This window comes from Ailuropoda melanoleuca, chromosome 11 (assembly GCF_002007445.2).
Source record: "Ailuropoda melanoleuca isolate Jingjing chromosome 11, ASM200744v2, whole genome shotgun sequence".
NCBI lineage: Eukaryota > Metazoa > Chordata > Mammalia > Carnivora > Ursidae > Ailuropoda > Ailuropoda melanoleuca.
The window spans coordinates 86,127,011-86,153,245 of NC_048228.1; the positions used below are offsets into that span (position 1 = coordinate 86,127,011).

Below are 26,235 nucleotides of genomic sequence, written 5' to 3' on the forward strand. Positions count from 1 at the left end.
AAGTCTATTAGGATCCAACATACTGAGTTGGAACGTTACATGTGTTTCACTTACGAGCACATACATTCATTTTACACGATTCCTCAATGTGGCCAGGGGGGTTCGTGGTCTGCACTGTATCCACCTATAAAAAATACAAAAATATATGTCTGCTTTACAGGGATGTGAGTAGGGTCTTGCTAGCCTAGTTCCAAAGCTTGGGTGCACATCCTGGCTGATAGCATTCTTTCCTTCCTTAAGATGTATCTGCAATGGCCATAACCTCTTTCAGAAGTCATAGAGACATAACCTTTAGCTACAATTAACAACCCTGGGGCATCTGAATCAATACCGCTGGCTAATTTCATGAATGCTATCTCTGACAAGAGATATTTGCATGGTAAAAGAAACATTGAATTAATTGTGTTTCAGGCTTCAAGCTTCTCAAAGCTATGAAAATGTCACCAGAAGAGGGGTGGCCGGCTAGTGGGGGTTGCTGGTTTTGTTTATATTACAAATACAAAGAAGAATGAAATGGTAATTTTGTTGTTACAGCTTTTACAACTTACAAGTTCCTAAGATCTCAGGGATGTGCGCTTGACCTGAGTGTTCACACCTTTCAAAGAAGCTCTCTTGTCTCCAAACACAATCTTCAGAGAGCTCACGGTCTCTTTACAGAAATCTGAGCAACTTACATGCTATCAACAAATGGTCTGCTGATCCCAGATCAAGGATGAATTACTCTACCCTTCGAAGTCCTGACCCTAAAAGGACAATGTTTTCCAACTTTGTGTCTAGTTGCACAAATAAAAGTGATGGTAATATTCCCTCAGAATATTTGTGTGCTAATGTCAGTTTTAAATAGTGTTAAATATTCCTCTGAATTTGAGACTGACCAATAGACTGATTTCTGCTCTCAGTGCCAGCAGGTACACAGAGTATTGTCCTCTACTTTGAAGGTACAGTTGATGTTAGTAAACCTCTAGCAAGTTTGAAGATTGCCAAAAAGACAAAAAATCACTTCCTTAGAATAAAAAAATGCTACCGTTCACTACCAAATTATTTATCTTTAAGAATTAGAATCAGTAAAGAGAAATATTTCACCTAATTTCCAATATAACAATGCATCAGGACACGAGAACCAAAATTAGAAAAGAAGTAAATGACTTATTTCATGGAATAATTGACCAATTCATTTTTTTTTTAATTTATTTATTCGACAGAGATAGAGACAGCCAGCGAGAGAGGGAACACAAGCAGGGGGAGTGGGAGAGGAAGAAGCAGGCTCATAGCGGAGGAGCCTGATGTGGGGCTCGATCCCATAACGTCGGGATCACACCCTGAGCCGAAGGCAGACGCTTAACCGCTGTGCCACCCAGGTGCCCCTGACCAATGCATTTTTTAAAATGAATGGTGTAAAAAAAAAAAGCCAAAACAAGTAATGTCTAATTTTGAAATTAGTTGTTCATATCCAAGAGTGGAAGATGTTTAAACATTGCTCTAATTGCAGATTATCAATATTAGCTGTGTAAATTTAAGCAGCTTTAAGAGGTCTTAATTTTTTAAATTAATTTTTATCTTTTCCTAGAAATGAAAAGAATATTTTCTTTCTTTCTGTAGCAGCTCTAAAGGCTCACATAACCTGGGATACTCTGGCCAACTACACAAGCAAAACACATTGACCAAGGCATCAGTAATAAATGAATCTTCATAATTTAAATTATAAGTTTAAGATGAACATAGTTTATCTTATTTTACACAAGCTATAGGACTGCACATTTCATTTCAAAAATGCTTATAAACAACGGAAAGCTAAATATTTGAAAGTTTCATTTATTGGTTTTTATTCCCAAGCCAACCACAACGATGTAGCCATAATGCATGCTAAGACTACATTAGACTTTCCTGTTACGCACTCTTGCTGTACGTGATGTGTTGTGATAGCATTTATCAAATATTTAACTTTCGTGAAGTCCCTCATTTAATTCTCACATCCTATTCAAGCCTGCAGTGTGCCCCGTGAAGGCAAATGTCACCTCCATTCTGTTTATCGCTACATTTCTCAATGTTGGCACATTGTCGGCCCTCAGTGAAAATTGGTTTAATGAATGAATGCATGTTTGAGAATAGCTAATTAAGGAAATCATATTATTTGTCACATCATAGTATTACTATTATCTAATTTTAATATTTGGAAGTCATGAGGTTATCGCTGACTTTCTATTATTTGTCACATGGTTATGGAATAGATCTTTCTCGAATTGCAGCAAATGCTCTTTACTAGCATATAATGTTTCCTGTTTTCCCTCCATAATTCTGTCTTAACTTATCTATCCACCTGAAATTTCTCAAATTTCACTACCTTCTCTTTTTAATCTTTCCCATATAACAGTCGTTCTTTTATTTTCTCTAAGGAAATGTACTGTGTAAACTTGTCTACAAGGTTTTTAATAAATGAATACACAAGTAAAGCAATAAAAACAAACATTAGGAAATCAGAGGTGTCAAAATGTTTCATTTTCTATTTTCAAGACCTGACATACTTTTAACTTAAAAGCACACCCAAGAAATAGAATGCATTGAAGTAATAAAGTCACCATAGAGCCATGCAGCCTAATGAAACCTCATATTAATATGTCACTGAAGAATAACATTTCATAAATTTTATTTCATAAATTAACTATGTAGGAGCAAGTTTTGTGTTTTTGTGGTTTTAAGCTTTGATGCACAAATGATGGACAAATGCATCTGGACACTAACATTCCCCTGTCACTAAAGCCAAGAAAAATGGATTCTTCCCTTACCATTAAAGATTAATGTTTAAAAGCAAAAGTGCATACTTCAGATCACTTATTGAGTTCACGGAGAACTACTTAAGAATCAGCATTCTGAAAACTGCCACTGGTCAGGGTCAGGGTAGAAATGGATGTTACCAGGATGCATTTGTTTTGATTTGAATCAGCTAATTAAAATGGCCCTGGAAGCAATTTTCAGATCACTGACTGAGGAGAGAGGCTCTAGTAAATCCAACCAAACCAATCTTTCAGTCAGGTCCAATTTAGTTGAAGTTGTATAGGCACAGCCTTCTTCTCTGCCTCCAACTTTTCTGCACAATTTGTTCTATCACCCAGGCAATAAGTCTGTCACATGCATGCACACACGCACACACACACAGGTACACAGGTGTGTGCACGTGCACACAGAGTAAGATGAAATCAAGCCATTCTGGAACACTTTCTACAAGGCCATCTCTATATCTCACTCAGTTTCCATTTTCTGACCAAAGGATTGTAACAGGCTGGGAATTTAATAAATGAGATTTATCAGTAAAAATTTAACTTATCAAAGTTATGTTTTTCTTTTCCAGACTTCCCAATAATGGGTGATAAGTGCTAGGAGAAGGAAACTGAATTATGCAGAGAATAGGAATAGGATTCAGATTTTGGTGCAAAAATACTCTGAACACTCACACAAAAGAACAGGCACGTTCTTATTAACCCTAAAAAAGAAAAAGAAAACCCAAACACTTCCAAACCATATATAAGGAAATATATATTTTGAAAGGAATAGGTGTCAATTTTTCTACTTATTTTTATATTAGATATACTTCAAAACTAAATCACGCACCTACGTAATTGGTGTAGATTAAGTACAAGTATCTGTTGAATGTGTTTGCATATAGTTGGCAATATGTAAAAAGTGCTATGAATATTCATGATTTTCTCCTTGACTGATGCTCAAATCTGGAGAAAAGAAAAAGGTATCACATAAAGATCAGAGTCTGTTCCAAGGCACAGAGAACCAAACTGATGGTAGTTCCTGTAATCCAGGAACAGGAAGTTGATACTCATATTTTCGAGGACCAACGTATAATATAGTGGCTGAGCCAGGGCACCACCACCTATCAGCACTGAAGGTTCGTCTGTTACTTTTTAAAAATATTAGAAAATTATTTGATGTGGAAAATAGGACATAACCTGAACATGGGTTTGGGTGGGTGGAGGGCTATGAGGAGGGCAATCGTGGACAGTATTTTTGTCTTTTACTTCCTTTTGATTTTTGTAAGTGATGTACCTCAAACCATAAGTTATAATAATTATTAGTTACTGCAACACAAGATGTTTATTACAAGATTGCACTTAACTAATTTTATTTCACGAAGTCCTTGTGAAGCACAAGTTGTAATTTTGTTCATTTTACATATGAGGGAATTGAAGTCCGGGAGGTTAATCTTTTTTACAGAAAATCACACAGATAAGAATCAGAGCCCTAAACCAAGACTTTTGGCTCCTAATCAAATATTTTTTCCTTACATTATGTTTTCTCGTAAATATTTTTTTTATCTGACTTTGAGTCTTTTAAAAATAAATAGCTGAGTTACAACTACAAATGTCTCCATTTTTGCCATGGTTAAAGGAATAATAAGCAAACTTGTGCAAGCTTCCTAAACTAAGCATTTATCATACTCAGGATTCTATCATAATTGTTTAAATTTATGAACACATAAGAAGCAACTTCAACACACACAAAAATTGTCTAAATTGCCACAAAAAAAAGACAAATAAGACAAATTCTATCCAACCAAAGAAAGGAAAGCCTATCCCCATTTACATGTGAGAGTACACACTCCCATGCACACACACACACACACACACACACACACACAAAGGTCATTCACTAGCACTGTCTGAACTACATCCTTAAGAAAAGGAGCCTTTTTGATTGTGAGTCAACCACTGAACTGGCCATGGGAGGAAAGGGGCTAAATAATTTCATACCAATTCTTCATCATAAGTATTTTGCCTTGACTTCAGAAAATGAATGATGTGTGCCCTAACAAAAGAATGCCTTAGGTTGGACAGCCAAGCAATCAATATTTATTGACTGACTGACTGTTACAATCATGGAATCTCAGAGTTAGGAAGAGTGCCAGAGGTTACAGAGCCCAATCATGTAAGAGGCATTACAGAAGGTATGGAAGGAAATACAAAGCAACATGAAGCATAGGCCTGGTTCTGAGGAAATTTTTATTGAAGAGACATACAAATACATACATATAAAAGATTACAAACAGGGGGAGCAAGAGAGAAGAGCCAAGTAGGTAAAACTATGAGAGCTCCAAAGAGTGAGAGGAGATGGTGTTGAGGGTGGCAGGCAGGGCACTCACTGACCAACAGAACCAAAGGTGGGTCTTGAAGGAAGAGTACGCTTGAGATCTATGGAAATGAGGGAAACTACCCAAGAAGAGGCAAAGCTGTGAGGCATGTACAAGGTGAGGTCAGGAGAGAGCGAGCAAATTCTCCTGCCTAAACCAGAGATTTCCGTAATTCCGTTCAACTCCATCATGAGCTATTTTCTCTACTTTCTCTACTTAGTTCAAGTCTTCATGTAGGAAGAGCCAATGTGATAATTACAAAAACAATAACAAAACCGTCTGGAACATCCTAAATTAGAAATACACAAACAAAAGAAAATCATAAGGAAGAGAAAATACATTTACAGGGCCGTACTGCAAAAATCTGTGTGTCAGTGGACCCACACAGTTTAAGCCTGTGTTGTTCAAAGGTAACTGTGTTAAAGTTTAAAAAAAAAAAAAAAGAACATGTACCTTTTTTAAAACATGGGGGTGGAGTTTACAGCAGATTTCTACATCCTAAAACACACATATCTATACTTTAATTGTTATAACAACTGTGTATTACTTCAGTAATCAGAAAAAAGTTAGTTAAAAAATTATAAATAAATATAAATAAATAAATAAATAAATAAATAAATAAATAAAAATTAGAATCCCTGCTGTGAGTTGAAAGGAGAGTTGGGGAGGAAAAGTTAATGTATATTGTCTGCAAGGATGTCTTCTTTATAAAAGTCTCGTGCTAGCATTTTAGAAATAGCTATGCCATCTAAGAAAAGAATGAGGACTACGCTTTATTTTACCCACTAAATGAAAAGATAATTCAGGAAATTTTTAACCAAATAATTAAATCTCTGTAAATGCAAGTTAACTGTATTAAAATACATATAATTGATGTATTCCAAACTTTTGATGAAAGGTTCGTTCACAGAAGCAAATGTAAAAGGAAATAAAATCCCTTAGTTGACTGAAAAAAAAAAAAAAGAGAGAGAGAGAGAAATACGCAGACAAATTACTGTCAGAAGCCAGAGAAGGCAATTAAAACATAACTATTTGTTAAAACTAATTGGGTATTTGAGGATTCTGCTCTAGAACAGACCATTCTTAAATGTTAAATCCTGTGTGTCTTAATTCGCAATTTTATTTTTTCTTGTTTTCTTTTAAACAAATATTTTTAAAGAAAAAGTTTTCCTAAACCAAGGAGTGACAGAGCTCAATACAAAAAGACTATACTATATAAGCAAAAACACTAAAATGGGTCCTAGCTTTATAGTTCCAATTACATCTGGCCAAAGTTGACCATTAATGCATTTCCATTCTTAAAGCTCATAATAAAAATGTAAAATGATGCAAACTTAAGCCATCATCATTATCCTCTTCAGACCATAATATTGGCCACTTTTGGAAACAAGAGCAGTACTGGCTGGTGTTCACGTGCCAAGGCAATAAGCTGCCTGAACAGGGACTAAATGTTAATGAGAAGATGAAGTGAATAGCAAACTCGGCTGTTCTTAAATGCCTCTGAAATTGCAATCGTGCGCCTGAAAAATTGAGAACTACTTGGGGAGTCTTAAACACCCACAGAAAGGAGTAGAAAGTAGTCAAAATGTTTCCAGGTGATGGATAAACTCACTAAGAGTTTGATCCACTAACAAGGAAATGAAGTAAAATGTCCAAGGAGTTAATTGAGTCTTGAAAAAGTAAATGTGAGATAGGACAGAATTGCAAAGTCCAGCCACCCAGTTTCCTGCTTTATGGGAGCTATGTTAGAAGTGTAAGAATAGGCACAGTGATTATGCGGTCCTTCGGTTAATAATGGATGAAGTTCTAAATTGAATATAATTCTCTTTTGATATTATTTGTGGTTGACCAGCTTCAAAACTATATGCTTTCTGATAATTAGAAATGTCTGAAAATGTTTTCATAAATACTTTTGTAAGTACTAAGTGGCACTGATTTAGGGACTGATATGGGCATAGTAAAATGCTGACTTTTAGTACACAGAAAGACACTACATTAATAACTAACATAGAAAGAGAATTGCAGGGATAAGGAAATCACCTTCTACCAAACTGCATTTTACCAGTAATAATACCGAGGCCCAGAGGGGTGACAAGACATAGTCAATATTACACTGCAGACCTAGGATTAAAACTAAATGCCCTCACTCCCGATTCAGTGGTTTATTTCCATTCAAATTATGAAAATTACAACTTAAAAAAAATCAAAAATTTTGGGATGAGATTATTTAAATAAAGACCAAGTACCTCTAATTCCACTACATTCCAGTTGTGAAATGCAGAGAAGATATATAAATTGCATAGACATCCTTTTAATTTATACTACACTTCACATTAATAATGGCAGTGGGCTCATCAGAAAGAACAAATGCCAATGCAAAAAATACAGCAACATATGGTAAACACCAAAACAAAATTCTTTGTAATAAAAACATATCTGCATGAGATAAATTTTCAGAATCTCTTTTTATTTTGAGGAATTTGATTTTTTTAAAAATTTAAATGATTTTTTATTATATTATGTTAGTCACCATACAGTACATCCCCGGATTCCGATGTAAAGTTCAATGATTCATTAGTTGCATATAACACCCAGTGCACCATGCAATACATGCCCTCCTTACCACCCATCACCTGTCTATCCCATTCCCCCCCCACCCTCTGAAGTCCTCAGTTTGTTTGAAAAGTCATAAGAAATTAATAAAAATGAAGCCAAGCTTTTTTTTAGTTTCATTTCAATTTTTGGGGGCATGGTCCCAATTCATATTATACAGAACTTTTAAAATATGCCTTGTATGAAAAGGACAGTAAATCTCACTCTTTAAAATAGGTCACAAGTCTTAAAGCACTTAATCAAAAAGTAATATGGTGTTTCCTAACAGAATAAAAAAAAAGATTATTTGCTTCTCTTTGCTCCTTTGTCTTATAAGTGCAGCGTGATGTATTAGTTTAATTAAAGTCTACCAAATTATCATAAGGATTTTATGCACTGCAAATAATTGGCTTTTTGTTCTCTGCTCACTTTTTGTTAATGGAAGCAGAACACTTTTTTTTTTAATGATACTTAGTATAAGACACCAGAAAACTACAGAGAGGAGAAGCAAATGAGGTGCCTAATGAAGTGACCTTTGTCATCTTGGACATGAAATAAAATCAAGTCTGCACTAATGCAATGAAAATAAGTCAATGTTTCCAAAGAGTTAAGAGGATAGGTGATATTATGGCTCAGAGCCAAACCATACCAAGAATCCTACCATATATAAAAATGACAATCCCATTAATATGAAAAGCTGATAGGCCCTAAAATGAAGTAAAATGTATAAATAGATCATGTTATAAGATTTTTTTCAGTGTAAAGCATAATGAATCAATCTTTTTTACAGGACAGATTTAGGTGATAATCCAGATAAAGTATACTACCAGGGATCTCTTTGATAAGAGACAAATTAAGGACACAATGAACAGAGAATTAATGAAAGTATCATATTAAAATGGAAGTTGTTTCAGGAAGTAACAGTATTTTTTTTTAAAGATTTAATTTATTTATTTGACAGAGATAGAGACAGCCAGCGAGAGAGGGAACACAAGCAGGGGGAGTGGGAGAGGAAGAAGCAGGCTCCCAGCAGAGGGGCCTGATGTGGGGCTCGATCCCATAACGCCAGGATCACGCCCTGAGCCGAAGGCAGACGGGTAACTGCTGTGCCACCCAGGCGCCCCAGGAAGTAACAATATTAACATAACCCCTCTTGCCAAAAAGTGAGCCGGAACAAATTATAACTAAAATATACATTCATTTACAAACATAACTACCTCTAACATAGCATAAAAAAAAATAACCTGTGAACATGAAATCAGTTAACTGAGTAATTGTGAAATCCAAAGGAAAACCAGTGGTTTTCTTACGGTATAATTCCTAAAGTAAATTACAGAATATGTATAGTAAGTGATAATGAGCAGTGCTTCTTTTGTTATTAATAATTTAAAAATGTAATCATTATTCATCTATGACTCTCCTAAAAGGAACATAATCTATATATTACAGACTTCTGGAAAATTTGAGCTTAAATTACTGAATTGCTTTTTAAAAAAATTCTGCTTCTATTCTTGGCCTCATAATATGTTAAAAGTTTTTAATTACTAATAATAACTAATATTCTACTGCATGTTCATGAGGTCTCAGGCTAACTTACATGGTCCCTAGGAAGTAGATCCCATCATTAATCCCATTTAACAAGGAAGGGACTCAGGAACTGAGAAATTAACTTGTTCCAAATTACAGATCTAAAAAAATGGCAGCGTTGAAATTTTAAGCTAAGAAGTGTCACCATGGTCTCTGTACTCATAACTAGACTCCACTCCACTGCTTCTCCAATTAGTGACAACAATGTTCTCAGAAGCAGGCTTTGTCAAACTTGCTATACCGTCTCAAATATACCGGTACAACAGCATTTTTTAGGTAGAGAATATGATCAAATTTTTCATATATGCATAAAAAGTTCAGCGTCTAATCTTAGCTTTATTTAAACTCCCGCTCGCTCTCTCTATGACACACACATGCACACACATATCAAAATAATAATTACATTATTACATTTCTGAAGAACCTCCAATATGTGTAAGTAATGCCGTACTTCGACGGTGTTAAGACTATGTTTTCCTCTCTTCTTAAAGGCAGTTCTTACGAAATCTCATTGATCGTAAAATGTGCCAAACTAATCATTAGGCCAAGAAAATGATAGTCTTCCCAACCCACGACACATTTTTTTGAAGAGAATTCTCTCATTGGTTCTCTCTAAAGAAACATTCCTAGGAAGTGCTTCCTCCGTGAGTGCACATATATGTTTTGAACAGATACACTTGATTTACTCCATTTGTTTTAAGCCAAAGAGTGAAAGGGAATCTTTGACAAAACTGTCATCTTTAAAACCCGGTGATATTTCATTTTCCCCTCTGCACTATTTAGATTGCCTGGAACTGAAATGCTTCCAGCAGCTCCTATGTCCAATTTTTCAAAGCTGTCACTTCCTAGCAAATCTGCTTAAGCAAAATACTTACGTTGTTAGAAAACAGAACAAACACACATTATAAAATACATTCTATTCTTTTTTGCAGGTCAAAGTCTTATTCAAGAATGGGAACTTGGAAGAACGTGTGGAAATAAATTAAAAGATGACTATGATGGATTGGCTTAAGTCAATGAACCTAGCGCACTTCTGATTAGTTTCCAGAGATACACTTGGACTTAGCTCCGTAGAGCTCTCCACACAATAATCTTATAATCAAAATGTTATTTTCAGTGCATTCACTAAAGGTCATTAAATTGAAAAAAAAAGAACAAATTCCGAGGAAAACGGGACATTGAAAGATGACCGCGGTTACTCGTCCTCAGTTCAAGTCTGCAGCAGCTATTATAATGTACTTGTCAACATTCTCTGTCCCAGAGGGTAACAAAGAATCGCCAAGCGTTACACTTGGAGACCTCCAGCTTTTCTGAATTGTAAGTGTCATAACTCATATCCTACAGCACCCGACGAAGTGAAAGCACAGCAGAAACAAAATGCAAAACAATGATTACAAAAATGGTTTGAAAGACAACGAAACTTCAGTTATGACTAAGCAACTTCCAAAATGTGAGAAGAAATATGTTTCTAAAAGATTCAAGTCATATTGACTTGAAATACGACTCAATATTCTTCACACAGAGTGTACTTCCTGGATACACACATATACACATTCCCTAAATTGTGTGTGCTGAGATATGGAGCATATATATTTATCACAGGTGAAACTTTTTTTCACATATGCACGATTACACAATTCTGGCTTAAAGTAATCTCTCCAAGGTTATGTGGTAAAAATTACCTAAGACTTACAATTCCTTCCATTACTTTAAAAAGCTAGTCATGTCTCAGCAACAGCCAAGACTGCTTATGGTCTATAATCTGAAACCCAGTTCTCTCTTGGCACTTTAACACTAGATCTGTCACCCTTTAACACCACAAAATCAATACCCTGGAATGTCATGGTTCTCTGATGGCCCACAAAGTCAAGGCATGATCAATTTCAACTTCCTTACTAGACAGAAATAGACTTAGACAAATAAAAAAAGATTTCATTCAAGTTAAATTCAATAAAACAAAGGAATAAAGGCAGAGAGAGGCAAAGTTGTTAGATTTCAGTCCAATGCATTTACACTGAAATCTAAAGCCATTTTTAAATCCAACTAAACTTCACACTCAGCCAAAAGGTATGTATCAGAAATTAAAACCAACTTAGAATTTGCTTCGTACCCTAGATTAAGAAATACTATCAATTAATTATGTGTGTGTACGTGTGTCTGTGTTTCCTTCACTGCATTAGTCAATAAGCAGTAGGGAAAGGATGGTATCTGAGTTCTTTATTGTGTATCCCTAGAAAATAGGATAATTTCTGGCTTCATGGCTCAGTAAGAGCAGGAATCTTTTCTTTCTTGTCATAAGCTATATATCACATACCTAGAACAGACCATTCAGGGCTTGCACAGAGCAAGCCCTTAAATATATTTAATAACAATATGAAAATCAATGCATACATTAAATATAATCTGGTACCTAAACTCTTTTGAGGGCAAAAGCTTCCTCTTTCTTTTCCACAGCTGCATCCGTGGCTTCTACCGTGTCCTGCACATAGCAGGGACTCAGTAAGCACCTGCTGATTTGAAGGAATCACTTTCTAGTGCTCGACGGAATTGAAAGTATAGAGTGATGATTTCAAAAGGTTTTTTTTTTTCCTGTAATAAATACTTTACATATCAGCGGTTTTAATTTGCTCCTAAATTTTGACATCTATAAACACAAAGACTTATTATTTAGTAATGCTTAGAAAAGCCAGGCCTGAGAGTCAGGAGGCATGGAGTGTAGCTCAGGTCACTAAGTTGCTATGGAACCTTGCCTCTCCAGACTTCTCGAGTCACACCTATACAATGTAAGGGAGGGATATGGAGAGAATAGGACGGTTCTCGGGTTTACTCTTGGGAACAAGTGCATGTATATACCCTCTTGGGTATGTGGAGAGATACACATTCAAAAGAAATCAATGAAAGGGGCTCTACAGGTCAGAGAAAAGCTGGAGAGCAGTCTTATTAAGAGAGTTAAAAGAAATTGGAGTTATTCAATTGAACATAGAAAATGTTGAAAATGCCCAAGTGAAGCAAACCAGGGTCGGAGGTCTTCCAGGCATGTGGTCCTGAGACCTGAGTTACTACTTCCAGTCCCACTAATGCAGACAGCCTGGGCTGGCTCACTCCCTTGTCTTCCTACGCTACTGAAAAGAAAAACACATTCCATCTAGCTTTCTCCTAGAGGAAGCTGTGAGACAAAATTCTGACAAAAGGTGATTGAGGAAAATTTCTCCTTTTCCTTTTTGTACTTCCTCCTTCTCCCTGCCTGAAACAGGGACAGCGTGGCTAGAGAGGCAGCAACCAACTCAGGAATATGAGAAGGAAACCAAAAACTAAGGATAGTGGAGCAGGAGGATAGCGGTATCGTGACTGTTCAGTACAGTTTGCTGACTGATGACTTCCTGAGTCTGATTATAAGGGAGAAGTAAGCCCTTCATTGAACTACGGTTAGTGTATTACAGCTAAATGCATTATTAAGTGATTTGACAGTGTCGGTCTGTATTATCTTCTTTTCTAGAGTATCTTGCCACAGAGGTAAACCCTCAGCATTCCCCTTCTGCCTCATGACCCATGTCTCTGGCTCATGGTTGACTAAAATAACAGTCAATTCTTAACCTCAGCAGAGCCAGGGTTTCTCTCTCTGACATTTGAAATTGGTACCCAGAAAAAGTACCAGTCTTCTAAATAGATGGGGACGCAGCATGCGCATTCAGGTAGTATGGAGTTGTCGGCCATAATTTACAATCGAGAGTAGAAAAAATTACACAGATCATCTCCAATGCAGGGAGAGAAAGCGAGAAAGCAGGCACGGGTGGAATTGAACCTCCAATCTGTGTATTCTGAAGATTGGGTTCTGTGTACTCTTCATGCCAGCATAATATACCCTGAGCTAACTTCTCTTACTGGCAATCAAGGAGTGGCTGAGTAAGTACGTTTGTTTTGGCTTTAGCACTTAAATGTGTTACCAAGTTCAGTTATAGAAAATCTGAATGTATGAAAGCTGTATAAGGTCACACTTAATTCCTTTCTGTTTCTACAATTTTATGTTAGCGCTGTGATTTTGATTTCGTAAAGAATTTTATTTAAAAAGACATATACAATCTGAAACAGAAAGTACTTTCGGATTTATTTATGATTCCAATCATTAAAGAAAACATGAGATTAGTTAAAATCTGGAAACTATGAAATATTGTCTTGAAATTTTTAATCTCAGTGTCCTCTTGCAAAATAAATCAAACAAAAACCACACTTATATATACATTTTCCACTTTCGTCTCCTGTGAAGGGCAAACAGCCTGAGCGAGGAAATACAGATTTAGGTCCCAGAAAAATAGAACTGACTAATTTCTAAACCCTCCCTGACTATTTAGTAAATGGTAGGGTCCTCTGAGTATATCATGGTACCCAAACTCTAGAATCAAAGTATGGGTTTTCTGAAGATGGGTAGAGCCAAATTGCTAAACGCTTTTGGATGGAGTCCCAGAATGCAAAGGCTTATGTGCATGGCCTTGTTTTCTTTCGTTGACAGTGAAGAAAAACTCGTGTATTTCACTCCAATCCTACTTTAACAATAATCATTTTTCAGATGTAGTACTGATCATATATGGCCAGTTTTATGTCACTAGGACAAAATTATAAATTTGTTCAAAATAAGAAGTACAGATTAAATATAAGAAATGTAGGGGAATCTTTCCATCTGGTGACAATAAACAGATCAAATAACACATGTGTCCTGTTTAAGACATTTGGGTAACTTATTTTGTCAATGAAAAATTAGCTTCCGATGGAAAGAAGTTTCATGACATAACCTTCCTAGAAGAGAGAAGACCCATATTTCGTGTGTTTACACTCACTTTAAATTGTCACAGCTTAGATCTAAGCCACCTGCTCACTTTGGGATTCAGTGGCAAAAAATATAGTGATATAACATAAGTCTATAAGCTTATACCTTGCATAGCGTCTTTAATAATCAATCTTGAAGTATACACTGATTTTTTCTTAAAGACAAACTGTCGTTGTTTTTCCCCTCAAAATTTGGTTCATTGTTTAATTTCAGCAATAACCGATGGAATCTTGCGCTAATTATTAAATAAACCTTTTGTTCAATTTTCCAATTTTGTTCTTATGTATTTAATAGAAATTTTGACAGTCTTGTAATTTATAATGATCTGAAACACAGATTACAGCTGTAATTATAACTTCTGAGGTAGAAAAGTAGTTAGCATGATACAGACACTCAGGTTTCATGGGGAAGATGAATCTGCAAAGAAAGACAAGTAGAATGAGCTATCACTGAGCTCTATATTCCCACCTGAGTTTCGTATTTCTCCTCCGATTTACTGCACCCCCAACAAGTTTCCATAACAAACATGTTGGGTAACAAGGCCAAGGCAATCGGTGCTATTTCTTATTGTTAAGAAGCAAGAAGTCATAAACCAGTCTCGAACCACATCCCATAAGTAAGGAAATCTACCAAAATACATGAAAACAATAATGATTTATTTCTTGAAAGAAGAGAAGTCCTCATGGACTATTTCAAGCAAGGACAGGTGGAACTTGGTGAATTAGCAGTATCTGCGGGGTCTACTTTCAGAACAGATACTCCTTGTCTGAAAACAGCGGGAAAGGATGTTAATCCGCAAGTGGAGGAAGCCGTTCATGGCCGTCTAATCAGAACATGGTGTACTTATGGCATCTGTCCTTGAATTTTTCAACTCAGATTACCCACCACGCCTGCTTCAGTGACCGTTGTAAGTGTACCACTCTTCATAAATTCAATGGGTGGTTTGCAGGAACAACACCTGCAGGATTGGGCTTTTCAGACTAAATTTCACCTGCATCGTCAAGAATGTAGCTGAAAAATGCCGATTAATGGTACACAGCACACATAATAAAATTTCAGCTATAAAAAAAAAAAAACCCTTTACAGACTAAAAATATCACCTGTGTAATCTATCCCTGACTCTGCAGGATGGCTCACTAGAATATTAACAATCAAAGCTATCCAAATAAATTCTTGCCGAAAAGTAAATGCTGCATGGAAGTGACCTCTTGACTAAAGAGAAATATGTAAGATAAAAGTGAAGTAAAAAAAAAAATGCCATTATATATTTAAGTCATCTCATTTTGCAGTTATTAAACTTGAAAGCAGACAAAACTTACAGCATGGTAGATCGTAATGGGTTCAGGTCCTCAAAATGGGACAGACAACATATAAAAGGACCCTAATAAGCATGAGAGAGTGTATCTCAAAGCAGAAACATCTCAAAGTTAAGAATTAAGAAACAATAATGAACACAACTAAAGGCAAAAACACACCCACGGAGAAATTTAATTTTGAGTCGTGACCTGGGAAGGCGAATCTTAAAGCCAAATCGAGGCTTATGAGACAAATATATGCATGCCAGGCAAGCAGTGAAAAAAAGCCTTGAAAGAATATCAACACAGATGGGAACGAGATAGCTGACTTGCAGGAAACCATGCGGAGTGACAGCTCGGCAGTATCTCCACACCTGATCTGGCAGCCGGGCCTACGGGGCAATGCTGCAGCCAAGTCAGCAGGGGCCTTAGGCAGATGTGTCTCAGCACCGGAGGCTCTGTGCAGGAAGTCCTGGTGCCTACAAGCCTGCGACTCTGCAAGGGGGGTTTCAAAACTATGAGCATCAAAACTCACGACTGGACTCATCGATACCTAACTAGATGCAAATTCTGTTTCTATTTGGAGAAGCTTATCAGAAAGGAAAGGTCTGCCAATAATTCCTATGCAAACATTCATTGGACCTGGATCCGTGCTGCTCTCGAGATTCAATTGCTTTAAATAATATATGGGAGGGGAAATAAAATCATCACCAATATTATATCCATTTGGTTGTACAAAAGAATCTACATTTTTTAGAGCTACCTGAAACTAGCATCACCTCCTGAACATGATTTGCTCCCCAATACTTGACTTTAAAAATTTCACTTAAAATGATGCTTTATTTCAATTCGTTTTCACAGCAAATATCATCACCTGTTGGTCCAAACTTGTTGTGTTGCTAAACACAAGTTCCTCTAAGAGAGGTTTCTAGGTGCTTTTAAAGATACAGGAGAAAGAGCAGAACAATAGAAATTGAAAATCAAGTCATGGGTAGGATGGAAAATGTATATAGAACCCACCAGCATCTGGTTAAATGTATTCATTGACATCGTAAAAAGCAAAACAGTGTCTGTAAAACACTTTCCTCTTACTTGAAAACTTCCTACTCTGAAACTTCCACTTAGTTACAATATTTATTGAGCCCAATTTCCTGCTTTGGTATGACTGAATCGCAGGGAGTTAATCTGAGTCAGGCTGACAGAGGTCTTCCTGTTCATATCTCCTTTGCAAATGGAGCTTCCCGGGGAAGCTGAAAAAGAACCAAATGTTTCACAGCTGAGGCTGTTCACCTGACCTTCTTTTGGTGACAAAACGTTATTCTTTTTTTTTTTTTTCCTTTTTTTAAAGGTCCGGCATGTCCAGCATTAAACAAATGAAAGATGAAGATGTAAACATACAACTTGTAACAGCCAGTAAGCGTAGTAAATGTATATGCAGTTGTGGAATGAAACAATAAATTCAGGAATCAAGACAGAACGGCTAGATCTTTAACAGTTCATCGGTTGATTGATGCATGCCATTAGATTTATTGTAAAGGCAGCCGCATATTTATACCTACTAAGAATAACCTATCCAAAAATAAGGTAAAATTTTACTTTTTTTTTTCATTATTCCATCTAGTCTTTCTCATTCTGAATATGACATTGCCAAGGTACTATTATTAGATAACCATCTCCTACAAAGCGGAAGTAAGTATCAGTTTCAACTGATGAAACTAATAAGAATGAAGGATTGGAAGTGAGTTACCCAAATTGGAATTTTGCCAGCTCCTTTAATGGTTTTAGTGTATTATGGCTTGAATTTTCCTTTCTGTTGATGTTTCTCTCACTAGATGGGCAATAAGAAGTTGTTTTGTTTTGTTTTGTTTTGTTTTTTGAGAAGTTTAATTTTCTCAAGTTTCCAGTTCAGTGTTCTAAGTTGCACGATAAATAATGAATTCTGTCTTACTAGTAAGATCTGACTTTGCTGTTTTACTTAAATTCTAAAATCCCTTTTTCATTCAGTGCCTCTGGGAGACTCAGGGTTTCCTGACTGTTGGCAGAGCTATGAAAGATCTGTAGCTCCAATGAAAGGAAGATTTTCATCAGAGTCTGACTTTTTACCAACAAACCTTCACAGTTCTTGTTACCATCTCTTTCCTTTTTAAAGAATGTACCTTGGACTTCTGCTATCAAAAGGTTTCAGATTGGCTGGAATATCCAATAGACACTACCCTGTGCTGTGAAGTTACCGTTCAGTATTTTCTCAGAGGCAAGTCTGCCACTTGATAAATCATTAGCATCACTTCCTGTAGCACTGAAGTTTTCCCTAGGGGTTCCTACTAACTAAGGGCTAATCACCCGTGTTTTTATTTAGCTCTTCAGTTCCGATTAGATCATAGTTTAAAGTGGATAACTGCAGTTTGCTAATTCTTAGCTGACAACACAGTGAACAAAGACTACATATTCAGGAAGTATGTTTTATCTTCCCCTTTAACAAATCTATACCTTGCTATTGTATCATTAAATGTGAAACCATGCTGAGTTTAGCTGTTCAGGAAAAAGATACTAAAAAGATTTCAGTGGCCGTATGTTATTACTGTGGGAATTCCTACTGGCTAAGCTATTAACAGCCCGCTACTAATTTTAAAACTTGATGTGGCAATATATAAATGCATCAGAAGCAGGTTTACGTCAATAACAATGTATTACAGGTCAAACTCGCCCAACAAACATCTAAAAATAATTTATTGAATATCTGAGATTACTAACATTGTCATAAACATTTCTTTCCAACTTATAAATCCATCCTTTAAAATCTTTTCAGTAGTGCGTTTTTATACGTTTGTAAACTGAAATAGAATTCTACTGATTAATTCCAAACTATTGCAATTTGAAGAGAATGTGATAAAAATGGCAATAACTATAATACAAATAAATCGGACATAACATTCTGGAAAATGCTTTCTTTTGGGTATTTTTTATCAAAAATATTACTAAACTATGGAAGACATTTTCTGCTTGCTTTTTTCTCCATAAATGGGTCATTGTTTTACTAGTTTACATATATATATTTCATCTATATATATATAATTTGTCCTCTGAGATTTTATGTAATACAGTACTTCTACAACTAATGCACATTGTTGTATGATATTTATAAATACAGAAGTATCTCAGTTGAGTGGATTTCAAAACATGTGTTTACCCTCCACACTGAATATTATACACAGTGAATATCATCATATAATTAAAATTTCAGATCATGTGTTGTCATTTAGCACATCACAACTCTTGTTAGATCATACCATCTTGCAAGTGGATTCTTACAAAAGAAAAAACATAGTAACCAAAATTTGAATTTTAGTCACCTATTTTAAAATTGTATATAAATACTCTTAAATTTCTGATAGTTGTAGTATTAGATCAAACATATAACACAGGAACATTTTATAATTAAGGGGGGGTGATAAAAATTAGTTCCTTTTTTTTCTACACGTAAAGGGAAAGATCCCATTGGTATGGAGTCCCCAGCTGCTGTTTCTGGTGACGTCTTTTCCAAGCCCGCTAGTGTCTTTTAACAGGCGTCATTTGTTTCTCTTCTCTGTCTCCAAGGAGTTTGGCTCCTCCCCACTCCCTCCCAATTATAAATATGCAGGTTGGATAATTGACCTACCCTGTTGACTGACGCACTGAGTAAATGGAACAGACTATCTTCTAGTAAACCATGAACAACAGGTGGGAGAGGAAGTGCTAATTAATCAGCCTCAATATCTGAAGTCGTTACTGACTCAAATCCTTGGATACCTTTTTCAACTCTCTCATCTATTAAAACACCCCCACCCTCTTATCCACCTGCACACCTCACACTTTCATCAGAGAACACAGTAAAGGGGTTTAAAACTGCATGGAATTTTCAAATAAAATACATGTGCACACATGCATATATAACCAACTTTTTCCCCTTGGCATCCCAGATTGTACAATTGAGTCCTTGATTTTAAAATATTGTAAAGTCTAGAAAATACAATTGTGATCATAAATAAAAGAAGAGTGTATTCCCTTGGTCCATAGAGTACCTGTTCATTCCAAAGTCTCTGCTAGAAGGACAAGAGAAGCCCATTAAAACACGAAATTGGAAAGAGCAGAACCATGTATGGGATGTTTTAAGGTTACCCAAATTTACCAGAGGTTATGAGGACCTAAAGATAACTTTCAGAATGCAAATAAATAAATAATAAATAAATATTTCAGAATGTTAAGAATGATAGAGAAAAATCTCTGTGAGACAACTGATAGCCTCTATTCCAGGCCAGAAGGCTATGCTCCTTACATATAAAACCATCAAATGGGATTGATAAGAGGCCATTTGCTCTTCAATTTAAAATGGCAAAGTGGGATTTGAATACCAAGGTAGGAGGCCTTTTCAAGTTTGTTATCCAATACCATGACTTTATCATTCCAGATAGTCTGCAGGAACAATGTGCAGGAAAGGAGACACCTTAATTCATAAACACCACTTTACTATGCTTCTTACTTGGACTCAGGTACTTGAATCCAGTGTAAGTGTCTGCAGACCACTCTTCATTTCCTTAAGTGACCTCTTCTTAATTACAAAAGAAATTCCCTGAGCTGATCATACATGCAAGAGTACAGATGAAATAAAAGACCAAACGTTCAATCAGGTCAACTGTGGGCATTTAAGTAGAATTAGGACTGTAGTCTTTGTCTCATAATAATAAAAAGATGGTGAAACCTAAGGCCAGTATTTTAGGTTAACACATTTCATTCACACACTTCATTACTTTCAGTGTCACATAAAGATTTAACAGTAACGTTTACTTTTACATCTTTGAAAAATCTTCAGTCACTAAGGGATTAGGCATTGTTGCATAGATAAATATGTTAGGGCAAATTATAAACTATAAACACTGTATGATACTAAATTCTTGAATCATTATTTAAAATTAGATACAAGGATGGCTCATCGATGCTCATGAAAATTAAAACTATACAGTTAGTAACATGACTGTTGAACATACATTTAACTATTTTGGGTGAAATTTTTCCAAAATTTGTTCCGTACTGACCTGAATTCTTACAAGATACCTGAAGACCCCGTGATCATTATAAATCCTAATTAAACCACCTGCCTTAGTTTTATCACACATCACACATCAACGATTTATGTATATCTTTACTTTCTGGACACAGATAAAGATTCCCTCTTGGATACCATCTATTTTCTTTACACTCGAGTCCTTTACTACTGATATCACAATACATGTATGTATTACTAACACCTTTTCATTTGGATTCTAATTGGCTGCTTTAACCAAGTTAGGAGTGGGAAAATAAAGCATATTTGGTACAAGCACAGATTCAATAAGTAGTTTCCGCGTGAGGACTTAGAAGTGAATTCCACGAGGTTTCCCAAATACATTTAGGAGCGCCTATTTTTAATTACTTAGTGTTCCTTCTTGCATTTTTCCAAAGTTTCCTTTAAATTCCAAATAGTAAAGGGTATACAGTGAATTCATGTTTAAAATGTGTAAATTCACCAAAATGCAAGCATTTGTAGTAAAAGCAAGAAGAAACTTAGCACACAACTAGGATGTGAGCAGCATAATCTTTCTTCTTCTCTTTCCAAATGGCAGCTTAGGATATTGAGACCCTATTTCATCATTAATGAAAAGGGATTTGAGAAATACCGGGATCAAAAACAAAACTGATCCTGAAATCCCAGGCTAACAGAGCACTCTGGGATTATACTTCCTACTTCTGACTAGACAGCTATACCCATGAGGTAACAGCTGCACTTGATGTAACAAACACTGTGATTTACTGACTTGATAACAAATGGAGCCTCAACATTAAGAAAGGTTTCGAAGCCTCCACATTCATATTATATATATGGGTAGATGATTTTATATGAACAATTTAAGAAAGTCCATGATATTCACTGAATTGTCTACATAGGCGATCTCCATGGTGAATCATCTGAAAAAATGTTTAACTCTAGTTTGGCTTTCTCTAAATTGGTATGTTTCTAAGAAATCTCACTCATTTGACCAATGACAATACAATCAGGATTAGAAAATGAAAATTTTAAAATGATATATCCATTTTCAGCCCAATATATTTAAATTGCTGTTTGCCAATTACCTATGCCCTTCTCACTAGGGTGAGTAAGTTTGGAACATTATGATTGTATGTAGATTCATTCTAATAATAAATAAGTACTGATCCAGGAGGTTGATTCTGCTTAAAATGACTGAGAGAAATAACTTGTTTGTTTGACGGTGTGTTTCCTTTAATTTCACATTTTACAACCGGTTTTAAATTTTCAAAGTACTTGCTGCCTTAATCTGATGATCTAATGCAATCCAGTCCAAGACAGTAATAATAGAAGACTAATGTTTTCCATTTAAGATAATATTTTCTTTGGTCTTTGAAAGTCCTCAAGGGGTAAACTATTTTAATTTAATAGCTGAAATTGATCTTCAAATATTCAGCAATATTAAAAGCAAAGAGAGCTTTTTTTTTTTTTTAATCAACCAAGTTGGAACTAAAATAAATGAAGATGTTCATAACATGAGTTCAGGAAGCAAGAGAAAAGAAGAGTAAATAACTTTTGACAAATAAACTTCTTTGAACAAACGATGATAGGATACTGCCCTTTAAAAGCTGTGGCTCTTACGAGTTTATTACACATTGGCCTAGTCTAGTTATTTATTTGTTCATTCATACACTTAAGATAATGAATAATTGTCAGTAAATGGCCTTTGATTATGTTTCCTATTGCCTCAGAAGAAAAAAGCACTCATCTTAAAAAATGCGAAATTCTTAAGAAAAAGCCACTCATGGAGTTTAGGCATTTTCGTCATACACCGTTTTTATGTCTTGTCAGTTTCTCTCTTTTTATGTTTTGTAAGTTCTCCTTACTATCCCATGCCAAGGATGTTTATTCCAATTCTGGGAGGTTAAGTGACACGAAAGATCAATATAGAAGTGTAATTCAGTTACCTCTGAAATCTATTTTATGATATACGTATAGTACACAATCCCTTGAACACATGTGTCTAAGACTTTAATATTAGAAAGAAGCCTGCGTTTCAGTTGTGTACGAAATCAGCATACTGTGCAAGAGGGCTGGTTAGCAAGTGTGCGCTGAGATCACGTCACACTGGTTCTGTCTCTCACTTGATTCACCATTTTGGACATATCAACCTCTGAAGCCTGAGTATTCTCTCCTACTGAAGAGGTAAAATAGCCTACCTATCTCACATTCCTGTTGCATGATCTTATAATATGATGCATTTTAAGAACTTAGCTTAGCGCCAACTGCATCATAAGCACAAAATAAGGCATATGCTTATTTAGCATCACAAGCTTATTTACTAGATTTGAAAGCAATTCTCTAAAGCTGTGTTGTCTGATATGGCTGTCATCAGCTCCACGTGGTTACTGAGCATTTGCAATGAGGCTAGCCTGAAATGAGATGAGGCACTGCCTTTGTAAAATACACAACAGATTTTGAGGACTTCATTTTTACAAAAAGAATGGAAAATATCTCAGTAATTTTGTATGGATTAAACACTGAATGAAAATATTTGATAGATGGGGCTACATGAAACATATAATTAAAATTAATTTCATCTGTTTCCTTTTTACTGTATCAGTGTGGCTAGTAGGAAATATAAAATTACATGTTTGGTTTGCATTCTATTTATATTGGACAATGCTGCTCTAAAGTATTTTCCATAACAATGACCCAGGGTACCTTTTTTTTTTTTTTTTAATGTAGGTACCTGGCCCATGCCTGAGGTGCACAAAAATGGAACCGCACTTCCTAAAAGCTCTCCAGAGAATCTTTCACAGACAAAAATTTGAAAACCACTTCCCGAGGTTTTCACACATAGGATGTTGCCAAGAATTCAACATCATCTAGGACCTATCTAAAAGTCCTGAAAGATCTGACTACTTAATGTCTAATGAGTTTAGAATAAGATACAAGTAAGAGGTGTCTATTAATTAAACAGCAGTTCCTCGAGGCAAGCACCCAGTGAAACGGTCAACCTCAGGGTTAAAGGGAACTTGCAGACATCTCATTTTACATGTAGAGTTCAAGTACGTGGGTCTTTCTAAATGTAGGGTACAAACAGAACTAGAAAGAGGATGACTGGGAAGAGGGTACTCTGTGTGATCCCATGTGATCCATTCCTGCATCTGTCCTTGTACAAGACACACGGTTGAGCTGGAAAAGGAGGTTAGAAGAGTCAAAAACCAAAAGATGTTTTATGAGTTGTGGTTCTTACATGCGCTTGGTTGGGAGGGCTCATCTGTGTCATTGCCCTTTGAGGGATATCCTAGTGTAGTGAAGTCTTTTAGAAGTTCGTCTAATTAAGAATAAAACAGTTTTACAGCCAAAAAAATGATATATTAAACTTGTTCAATATAAAATCATATGACAAGCATATGTGAACATGAAGAAAAAAGGTCTCAATTTTTCCATTAATATTATAATTAAAGTTCACTTGTTGTTTATTCAACTTGTGTGTTTTATTCTCTCATGTGCCAGAATCAGCAAAGAAGTGATAACAGGCAGCAGAAGCATAAGTGAAATGTATAGAAGAAAAATTAAAATTTCAGAAAAAATCCCTCCACGGTTTTTCCAGTAAATTGAAAAAAATACCATCAGTAATTTATTTTAGATATAGTACAGCTCAGGCTAATTCCAGGTACTATCCAAACCACCTGCCATCAACAAAAAGAGACATAATCACTGACCAAGAGAGAAGCCAGCACATTCTCTCTGATATAGTCTAATGGTAGCCAACAACTTCTTAGATCCTTGGAAAGTGGAGAGAAGACTGGAGGTAAGGAAATAAGAATCCTGGGAGAAAAGAAGAGTCACAATTCCTAGGAGGCTATGCTAGCGGAGGGAGGGAGTGGGGATAGACAGGAGGTTGCTGACATTGGCACGTGTCTTTGTCAGTAGAAGACCCCCTCCCTCATTTCTCTGTTCTTCCTCTTTAATGTCCCACCCTTTCAGTATGAGCTGTAAGACAAGCATTATGGTAGGAATTTTGGCAAAGGGAGAGCCACAGATATGCAGAAATGCTGGGGAATGCTGACCTTGAGAAGGAAACAATGGACCCTGAAGCTTAACTATCATACTTCTTGAGTTTCTTTTTCTTTTTCGTAATTATGTACATATATTGTGGCCATCTATTTCTCCTGTAGAGAGGTGATGCCACTGTTTAGAAGGAAGAGTTTAATGAAAAGATAGGTCTAGGTTTCATTATGGGGGATTTCGAGAGTGGGGATGAAATTAAGGGAAATATAATCCTAACCTTTTGAGCCACTTTATGATCCAAAAATAATATGTAGGATAGATCTGCTCTTAGAATGCAGATTTAGGGGCGCCTGGCTGGCTCAGTCAGTAGAATGTACAACTCTTGATCTCGGGGCTGTAGGTTTGACCTGCCTGCCAGATGTAGAGATTACTTAAAAATAAAATCTTCAAAAAAAGAAGAATGCAGATTTATGTATAACAGATACAATGATGGTACTGTCTTAAATAATCCAGCATTTACTCATTACCTCACGTAAAAAATGTTTCATTTAAATTAGGTCATCCGAAATGTATTCTTTTTATGTGTATGTATTTATATGCATACATACAACTATATTTTATATATTTTAATGCATTTATTTATATTTCAATAAAATTATAGTTAAGATACCAAAAACTTTTACAGTTCATTTTTTTTCTTTTCACATAAAGACAAGCCTCAAGTGCCTAATCATTTCACATTCAAGTTCCATCTTTTTACTCTTCCTGGAAAACAGGAGCTTTATCTTTCTCTATAGAACACAGATTAGCATAAAGTTGGCTGTCTGATTGGGTATCTTTTGTCTTTCAAAGAACCTTTACCTTCAGAATTTCCTAAAAGCTGATCCATCCAATTCTAGGAAACTCAATATCCTCTATTTTATCATAAAAATGTATGACCTCAAAGTAACTATAAAATTGCAACAAGGAATCAGTATAGAGAATAAATGGAATGATCTCTGTACCTATCCATAAAGAAGAATGCTGACATCCTTGATATGATCACCTCAAAAGCTTTTGCCAAAGAAAAAAAACAAAAAGAAAGCAACACAGATATAAAAAATTTACCTGAATGTGTTAGAGTTTCTAAGATATTTATCTATTAAACTAATTAGAATAACTGCATCTATAACTTCTCAGATAGCATACTCTCTTCTCAGCAAGAAACAGCATATAAAAGAGCAGTAACCAATCCACAACTGTTAAGTCATCCCAATGCAATGCCACACACTTCTGGCCATGTTTTTCTCCCTTCCTGTCCATAGAAGCAGACAGGTGCATTTATCCTCTCTGCCCTTTACTACGCACACAACTGTCATGCTATTGCAGATGGAGATGTGGTTTTTATCTTTGTGAATATTAGCTTTCTTCAAATATATATGTGTGGGGATAATAACCGCAATATCAAGAGCCTTTAAGGCAATTTTCACAACCAATGTTACAAATTTACCAGCAGTAACAGCTCATAATGGCACTGTAAGATAAATGTTTCAAATTCTTATAAGGTGTTCCACTTGTCTGCCAGTCTTCCAGTGGCCTCCTAGGTACTCAGAGTAAAACCATCTCACCTCGGGTTCTCTCTGAACTTATCTGATCGGTAATACCGCCCCCACCCCCACCCCCACCCTGCCACTTCCTCTTTCCCGCTATTGTGGTCTTTGTACCATGCTACAAGTATCCTACACGTTTCTAAACTACCCTTGATGTT

At 35.9% G+C, this 26,235-nt stretch overlaps 1 protein-coding gene across 6 annotated transcripts in view; it reads right to left on the reverse strand.

Annotated features, from left to right (window-relative positions):
• The window catches only part of PCDH7 (protocadherin 7), a 404,583-nt gene that overhangs the window by 343,030 nt on the left and 35,318 nt on the right, over nucleotides 1-26,235 (reverse strand). For 4 of the 6 annotated variants that reach the window (XM_034671981.1, XM_034671980.1, XM_034671984.1 and 1 more), the window contains exon 2: nucleotides 65-124. The exons of the other annotated variants lie outside the window; for them this stretch is intronic. In XM_034671981.1, the coding sequence (XP_034527872.1) occupies nucleotides 65-124 (60 nt within the window). The remainder of the gene's footprint in view (nucleotides 1-64; nucleotides 125-26,235) is intronic. 6 annotated transcript variants of the gene reach the window in all.